At 39.8% G+C, this 9,333-nt stretch overlaps 1 protein-coding gene across 1 annotated transcript; it reads right to left on the reverse strand.

The window, feature by feature from the left end:
- Positions 1–935: 935 nt before the first annotated feature.
- LOC109019636 lies at positions 936–2,856 on the reverse strand. The gene is made up of 3 exons (XM_019001977.1): positions 2,595–2,856; positions 1,978–2,451; positions 936–1,861 (listed from the first exon to the last, which is right to left on the reverse strand). The coding sequence occupies exons 1-3, from the start codon at positions 2,854–2,856 to the stop codon at positions 936–938; spliced, it is 1,662 nt and encodes a 553-aa protein (XP_018857522.1).
- Between the last annotated feature and the right edge of the window lie 6,477 nt (positions 2,857–9,333).

A 9,333-nucleotide genomic window follows, 5' to 3' on the forward strand; every position in this document is an offset into this window, starting at 1 on the left:
TTATGAAAAGGATGCCCATGTTTTAAAGAGAAAAACCTCGTCCAATGAAGTTTTCAAACAAACGCACGTAAGCACGTATGCATGCACGTAAGCACTTATGCATGCATGTAATAGTATGTACGAGTGATGAATGCATGAATGAACACCTATGTTGTTATATTTTAACAGTATGAAGTAATGCTTACGAGTCTTCAACTCATTTTAGTTTTTATGCATGTCGCTCCCCCCACAGGAACTGCATGGTTGGGACGGACATGACCCATGGGGAAGAGCACAGAAGTCTAGGCACGAGTTTTAAATGTACGAGAGGCCTTTTTATTATAAGATTTATGTTTTCCACTGTAAACCTCTTTTATTGTCGAAGCACATTTTAAATTATAAACGTGGAGTCTCGCACCCTGGGTATACAAGTGAAATGTTTTAAATAGGACGGTAATTCCCGTCATCCTTTTATAAAAATATTTTGGAAAAAGTCGCACCCTTGGATCAAAAATCACTACATCATCAGCATAAAGAAGGTGAGAAACAAGAGGCGCACCTCTTGGATGAGAAAATTTTTTAATATTTCCACATAAAAAAATTTTCTTTAATAAGCGAGAGAGCACTTCTTCCATGATGATAAAAAGATATGGTGATAATGGATCACCCTGTCGCAATCCTCGACTTCCTTGAAAAAAACCTCGACTCGTACCATTCAACATAATCAAATACCAAGGCAAAGCAATGCAATTCCTGATCAAACCACTAACAGAGGAAGAAAAACCAAAGGCTGTCAAAACATGTAAAAGAAAATCCCATTCCACCCTATCATAAGCCTTAGCCATATCCAGTTTCAAAATAATATTACCCCCCATCTCCTTTTTATTAAGCGATTGCACCATCTCCTGTGTAAGACTGATATTATCAAAGATACTCCTACCTGGAATAAACGCACATTACTCAGAAGAGATCAAAGAGGATAATAAAGGAGCAAGCCTCGCCACCAAAACCTTAGTGCAGATTTTGTAGAAGACGGAACATAAGCTAATAGGCCGAAACTTATCAAATCCGGTCGGCTGATCCATTTTTGGAATAAGTACTACAAAAGAAGCAGTGTAGAATCTGGGAAGAGGAACCCCTCGAAAAAATTCTTGAACCGCCTCCACCACCTCCAAACTAACAATATCCCAACATGCTCTATAAAAACCTGACCCAAAACCATCAGGCCCTGGACTACTCTCAATAGGAATGCTGAACACTGCTTGTTTCACCTCCTCTTCTGTAGGAACCGAACATAGTCTTAGATTATCATCATCCGAAATCACAATAGAAACATAATCACTCAGCTCCGGAAGTACTACTCGAGACGACTGCCCCAAGAATTCCCGAAAATAATGTACAGCACCATCATGAATTTCTTGCGGGGACTTTAGCATTAAACCATTCGGGAGCCTCATCTCCGTAATCTTTGATTGCCTCCGTTTATTCAAGAGAGCATGAAAATAACGCGAATTTTGATCTCCATGACGCCACCAACAGACTTTCGCACACTGGGCTAACCGCATTTCTTCACGATTATTCCAGGTCTCTAACTCCATTTTGGACACCAGCAAATCACTTTCCACCTCTTCATCATAGTTCAGCTGCAAGCTCTCCTCCAGTCTCTCTATCCGATCCTCCAACTGCTTAATATGCCCATTTGTCCATCCAAAAACAGTTTTATTCCATCCTTTCAGCACAGTCTTCAATTTCTTTAATTTCACCGCAAGCTTGATGAGGCCAGTACCAACCACCGGTTGATCCCAGACCTCTCGGACGCATCTAAAAAAATCCACATGATCCACCCACATCTGTTGAAATCGGAATGGAGATGGACCATAATCTGCAACATTATTTACCATGGAGATAACCATAGGCTCATGGTCGACGACGTACGAGACAAATACCTCATGAAAGAGTCTGGAAATGCTTGAACAAAATTCGGCGTAACCAACGAACAATCCAACCGAGCCCAGCTACGATAACGCCCAGCCTGCCCATTACACCAAGAGAAACTTGTACCCAAGAATTTTAACTCCAGTAATCCACAAGAATGAATCCAAGAGTTGAACTCCTCCATCGCCAACAAGGAATGTGAACGACCACCTCTTCTTTCCACATCAGAAGCAATAATATTAAAATCCCCTATTATTATCCAAGGCTCAATACCGTTACTCTCCTTTTCAAGATCAACCCACAGCTCCCGCCGTTGAACATACATACACTTAGCATAGACAAAGGAAGCTTTACATTTCATCAGACCAGTAGACACAATAACTGTAACATGTTGAGAACCGCAGCTCACCACATTCACATCTACATCATTCATCCAAAATATCCACAATTTACCATCCCAATCCCCATTCGAGAAACCACAATCAAAACCCAACATCCTTTTTACGTCATCCAATACTTCATCACGTAGAAATGGCTCTGCTAACACAACAACTTTCGGCTTATACGTACTCAAAATATTTTTTAGCCTGCTCTTAGAAGATCTCACCCCTCTAATGTTCCAATATAATATTGGACTTATCATAAATTTAATTTAGAGGAACGGGTGATCACCCGTTTACTGCTTCGAACTTTCATTCCAATTGCCTTCGAACTTTTCTTCCCACGTTCCTGTGTATTAGAATCAGAACAAACCTCCTTACTAGTCAAAGCGTTATCCACCAATATTTCTATATTAGAAAAACTGGCCACCGAAGCAGCCATAGCACATTCCTCCTCTATCAACACACTATCTGTACCCTGCGCAACAAAATCTCCACCTTGTAATACTTCAGATTGATTCACAACAATAGCTAATAAATCCTCCTGCGCCACATCCACCATCCTCAATTTCATATTATTATCTAATCCCTATTTATTTAATTCCTCAGGAACAGAGCACCCCACGTCATTCACAGGAAACTCCACCTCCGTAATAACAACCGTCTGGAAATTATTCAACACATTATCTTGCACTTCATGCTGAGTCCCTAACCCCACACCAGAACTCTGCACTGTCATCACCTCAGATACCACTGGCGCCATCTCTCCCAGATCAGCAGATACCCCCTTCGAAACCTTACTTTCCGTAGGGATTTGAGGCTCCACCTCCTTAGACCTCTCCCCAGATACCATACCATTTGAACCCTCGAACTGGAAAATAACTCCTTCCTCCTCTTCCCGCAGAATAGGGTGAACATCACTAACCAGCACCAAATCACTCGAATTCTTTCCTTCCTTACATAAAGCCGCCGCTTCTTGTGACTCTGTATTCGCACCATTTGGAACCGAGGATTCCAATTGTTTCGGCTTTTCTCTATATTCCAGATGAACATTTTTCTTCTCCTTTTCCTTCCCTGTCTTCCCTCTTTTACACGTCTTCAAATTATGCCCCTGTAATCTACACTCAGTGCAAAAAGCCGGTAAAGTTTCATAAATCACCTCCTGTCTACGACTCACAGAGCACGAAGGAGCCCCAATCCAGAATGAAGAGATCGGCGATTTCGCAGCATCTAGCTCTACACACACACTCGCCCCGTCAGTTCTGGTTGCACACCGCGTAGAGTTATCACACCGTATAAACTTCCCTATTGGTGCCGTGAGACATTTCAGGATTGATGGGTGATAAAAATTTGGAGCCAAACTTGGAAGGAAAATCCAAACAGGAACCACCGAAGGCTCTTCTTCTTCAGAAAAATCCGGAGACCAATGAAAAGGACGATAAGCCACGCCGTCAACGTCACAAACTTCCCTCGAGAAAGCCTTATTGAAATCCTCCTCCGACGCAATCAGACAAACACATTCCTCTTGTTTCTCATAGACGAAACAACAGCCAAGCCAGACAAACCCCATCTGTTCTTAATAAACATTCTAATCGCATCCAGTGATGGCCTCTGTCTAAGAAACTTCAGGACCATTGAATATCTAAACAGTTCAGCAGACTTCAATATTTCCTCCTTCGAAAACAAGAAATAGACTTCTCCCTCCATAGTTTTTGGAGCCCTTGCTGGCAGAAGCACATCTGGAAACGGCTGAGGGGAGGCAGAGAAGAGCTCTGCGAACGACCAAGGGGTGGTCACCGGCATAGAGCCACCAGTGCCCCCCGCGGCAGCCATGCAAATCACACGTAAAAACCCTAGCAGACAAAAAATCGCCTAAGGGTATTTTCGGAACATCATCTTATAAACGAACGTGAATGATTGAAACTATAAAATAATCACTTAATTGTCATAAATTTCTAATTAATGACACATTTCGATATTTAATCCTAAGCTTCTAAAATAACATATTTTAATCCTTCAATACCTAAAAATCCACATAACCTTAAAATACCATCATTTTCTAAGACCATCAATATCCACTTAATCGAATTCATACTGCAGAAGAAAATTTATCTAATAAGTATTATGATAATTATAGAACTCAATAAAAATTAATATTCAAAATATGTAAAATACCAACAATATTTTATAAATAAAAAAAATACATTGGTTACTAAAATTTCCATAAAGTAAGTCTTGAAAAATTCATCTCATAAGAAAATAGGCTTACTTCCTTTAACTAACAATATTATCAAAATACAATATAATATTTATTGAAACTTAAAGCAAAATCCCATTTAAATATAAACCCAGAAAAAAACTTCTCACCTGAAAACATTAGGTTAAAACTAGTAAGTACCCAAGTTAAAACTTTACTTATATACATACGTACACACACCTATATATATAAATACCCTTATGAAGAAAACTAAGGATGAACATACACATGACTAATAGAAATGCAGTGGCGGCAGGGACTCACCGAGAAGGTAATGTGCGACGGGGCTGGCTGGAGGGACTGTGGTGGCGTGGCTGAGGAGCAGGAGGGCAGCGGAGATGCCGTCGAGTTGGAATGAGCACAAGAGACAGAAAGATAGAGAGCAACCAAGAAGGAGTGAGAGAGTGCTGAGAGAGAATGAGAGAGTGATAAGCAAAAGAGAAAGTGATGGGGGAACGGAGAGAGAGTGATCACGACATGAGGAAGAAGATAATACTGAGAAGAAGAGAGGGTTGTACGGTGGAAACGTGTGGTGGCTCCGGACGAGAAGAATACTGAGTTGTTGATGTTCTGTTTTCGGGAACTAAAACAGAGTATGTCGTGTGTGTTCCTCCTTTAACGGTTGGGCGACGGTTGTTGGCTTTCCGTGGTGGTGAGGATGACTGGAGGGTGGTGTACTGTTGCACAGAGGAGTTGTTGTCCCCAACTTTGTGTGGCAAGGCAGCGGCGTCACAGAGAATCAACCCGTGTTGCTTTACGGGCTTGGCTAGTGATTGGATGTTGCACGGCTGCGTTGAGGGGAAGGTCTCACAGTGAGGATAGGAAATGGCTATGGTGAGGCTTTGGGCCATGGGCAATGGTCGTTTACGATGGAGGTTTATGGTGGGAAAGTTGATGGGCAAGAGTCGAGAATGTGGAGAGGCAGTGAACGAAAGGGAGTTATGCGTGGGTTGCGTCGATTTCATATGGGGGCAGTGAACATTCTGGGCGGTGCACGGCGGAAAAGGGTTGTGCTGCAGAGGAATTGTTGTTGCTGTTTGTGTGGGGAAAAGTGGCTAGTGGCGGCAATGAACGTAACAAAGGTGTTCTCTATGCATGGCTAAAGTGTGCTTATATATAAGATACGAAAACCCTAGAGATACGAGGGAGACATGTGTGCGGACGGAAAAAGAGTCGTGCGTGTGCATGGAGTGGATAAAAATACACTAGAGACGTGTATGATCATGCATTGTCGTGGACGAGAGGGAAACTTAGAGGTGAAAAATAGACGAAAAAATAAAACATGCGGGAAAGTTAACGTGTGAAAAAATAAAAAAATAAAATAAAACAAACTAAAACAAAATAAATAAATAAAAAATTGAGCCTAATTGGGTCTGGGTGCTACATTCTCTGTAATGCCCCGGTCCCACAGGGATCGAAGAGTTACTCCCTATAACTTAAAACTCACAATTCATCAATGTATTTATAGACTCCAAAATATAAAGTCATTAGAATACTACATAATCTCTCAATAAAATCCGTCACTTCTCAGAAATCTTCTATGAGTAGACCACTATGCTTAAATAATCATCTCACCGATGCTCCATAATCCTGATCCTTAGCTGGACTATTCAAAATCATCTGAAAAATATATGGAGATAAGGGGTGGGTTATCAACGACTCAGTAAGCAAAGAACATATACCAGTGTGTAAACATGAGCATTTATAGAAATCAGAATGTAGAACAAAATATTTTCATTTTCAGAGTGCGGAAGCAAAACATATTATCAAAATATCAGAGCGAAGATTTAGAAATAATTTCATTCAAAAATATTCTTTGGCATAGCATAAATAATCAACATCATCATCAGAACATCATATCAGAATAGAGGCCATGTATAACCCTCGTGGTAGAGTTGTGCATCTGCGGATAACCAAGTAGAACATAAATCACTCTGTCACCAAAGTGTGCACTCAAAACAGATACCACTCCTATAACCCGTGGCAAGGCCGTCTCCACTATTATTACCCATGGTTGGGCCGTATACACTATTATTACCCGTGGTTGGGCCGTATCCACTATTATAACCCGTGGTTGGGCCATATCCACTATTGTAACCAGTGGTTGGGCGGTATACCACTATTATCACCCATGGCAAGGCTGTAACTGAACAAAGCGGAAACAGAATCAAATTCAGAATCAAAGTCATGCCAAAGGTTTTCAGAAATCACGTCTTATCCAAACAGAGTACTGAACAAAATCTTTGGAACAGAACAAAATCATATCACAACATAATTTATGCGCAAATTTCATATTCACTCTTTTTTTCAAAGTTCAGAAACAAAATATAAAAAATAAGCTCATGTCTATATCAGTCATGGCAGAAAATACTTTCTTATTAAACATAATCTCATGAGTAATGCAGAACAAATAACTGAGGTAGTTCAAATTTCTTGTCATAACAAAACATGCATATTTTCCAAAAATAACCTCAGCTCATTTTATTTTAATGCAAAGTCTAGCATAGGAACTCCGCTTACTTGAACTTCTTAGCTTTTCAGAATTTTCCTTAAAATGTCGAACAATTAACAATCGTCACCTATAAAATAATCAAGTAATTCCCTTAAATTTCCAATCAACCACTTATTTTGATATTTAATTCTAAACTTCTAAAATAATCTACTTAATTCCTCAAAACCTAAAATTTCATAACCTTAAAATATATCATCCTTTTCTAAAATCGCCAATGTCCAATTGATAACTTCGACTAAAAACACTTAAAAGTCTAACTTATTTATTAATGAAAACAACTTATGAAGTTTACTACTGGATAATATAATTATCCCAAAATATTTTAAAATAAACCATAACTATTTTTAAATAGACTAAATCATATCTAAAATGTAAAAATAACATTACACCAATATTGTTTACTTTTAAAATAAAACTTTACTTAATAACATGTTAAAACTAATTTTCTGTAATCATAATTAAATAACAGTGTACTAATACATAATAAAAGTTTAAAAGCCCATTAATATAACATGTAGTAAAGGGTATTACGGTAATTTCAATTAATTCTTTGAAAACTAACAAAAAAACCTACGTAAATCAACATAACATGCACGGCAGGGCTTACTCAAGGAGGAAATCAAGCGGTAGCGTGCAACGTAGGCGAGGGACTAGGCAGACGGCGGTGATCTCGGCGAAGCACTGGACGACAGAGAGAGAGAGAAAGAGACCAACGAATGAGAAAAAATGAAAGACATAGACTAAGCCGAGAGAGTGTGACACGGAGGTGCTATCGGTGGCTTACCGAGCAAGACGCGGCGGATAGGAGTGGCATGGAGTGACCGTCGGAGTTCTCTGTGCCGGTGGTAACGACATGGAAGCGCTGGCATCGTGTGTGGTGGCTTCGAACGACAAGTGCACCGGGTTGGGTTGCTCTATTTTCAGTGGCTAAAACAGGGGAGTTTTCGGTTCACTATGTAGGTGGTCGTCTCGGCAGAAAGGTGGTGGTGTAGTGGTATACGACAGAGGAGTGGGAGCTCCAGTGATGGCCAAGGGGAGATGGCGCACGACAAATAGGAGCTGCGGTCCGTGGAGTTGCAGTGTGCTCGGGTTGCCTTAATTTCGTATGGAAGCAACGTGTATTCTGGATGGTGCAACGGCTGGGTTGAAGAGGCTAACAGCGGCTGCAACTTGGTGGAGATGGCCCACTTCCGCCCTGCCCCCGTGTGGCGGGGCGGACCACCCAGTCCGCCAGATGCTCGGGGCGGGGCCACCTGCCCGCATCTGGGGCTCTGTCCGGGGGCAGGGGTGGTATGTACCGGTTTTGTATTTTTCAAAACCGATTACGCACTGGTTACCCTCCTAAACCGGTACTTCTTGTTTTACCGGTTTTCGGTCCGGTCCGGTCCGGTTTTCCAGTTTATTTAAAATGTAAATTTCACAATTTGTCATTAAAAATTTGTTTATAAAAAAAAAATTGATTTAAAAAAATTTGTTTTATACTTTTATTAATATATTAGACTATATAATAGTATTAATATTAGACTATTAGTATAGTTATAAGTTATATATTAGTATTAGTTATAAACTTTTAATGATTTAGTATTAACATTTTATGTAATAATTTATAAATTATAATAAGAAATTATTTCATATATGAATATATATGTTATATATAAAATTTCACATAAAAATTTATAATTATACATTATATATAAAATTTATATATATTAATATTTAATATATATAAAATATTTTGTATAAAACTTGTATATAAAAATATTATTTTTTATTTTTTTTAATGAACCAGTCCGGTCCGGTTCGGTCCGTTCCAAAAACTCCCGGAACCGGAACTGGACAGGAACCGACCGGTTTTTACATTTTAAAAACCCGGTCCGGTTCGATCCGGTCCGGTCCGGTTTTCCGGTTTGAGTTTACACCCCTATTACAAGGAGAGGAAAATGGTTCCTAATGTTCTTGAGTTAAAGGAAAGGATTTTGAAGGAAGCCCATTGCAGACCATGTACTGCTCATCCTAGTAGAACCAAGATGTACCGGGATTTGAAGGGAAAATTTTGGTGGGATGGTGAGTTGCAACCGTTATCGATCCCAAAATGGAAGTGGGAAGATGTGTCTATGGATTTTGTGATAGGTTTGCCAAGGACATCGTAAGGAAAGAATTCAATTGTGTCATAGTCGACCGATTGACCAAAACTGCACCTTTTATACCTATTGCTAGTACATACTTGTTGGACAAGCTTTCTCAAGTTTATGTTAAGGAGATAGTTAGGC

The sequence above is a fragment of the Juglans regia genome, chromosome 2 (genome assembly GCF_001411555.2).
Source record: "Juglans regia cultivar Chandler chromosome 2, Walnut 2.0, whole genome shotgun sequence".
NCBI lineage: Eukaryota > Viridiplantae > Streptophyta > Magnoliopsida > Fagales > Juglandaceae > Juglans > Juglans regia.

What these genes read in the sequence shown, in the direction of transcription:
- LOC109019636 (XM_019001977.1), bottom strand. Translation starts at nt 2,856, where the DNA reads ATGGTGGATGTGGCGCAGGAGGATTTATTAGCTATTGTTGTGAATCAA. An exon ending in TGGAATGAAAGTTCGAAGCA is followed by an intron (nt 2,452 to 2,594) that starts GTAAACGGGTGA and finishes TTGTGTTAGCAG; the next exon opens with AGCCATTTCTACGTGATGAA. An exon ending in TAGCTGGGCTCGGTTGGATT is followed by an intron (nt 1,862 to 1,977) that starts GTTCGTTGGTTA and finishes ATAATGTTGCAG; the next exon opens with ATTATGGTCCATCTCCATTC.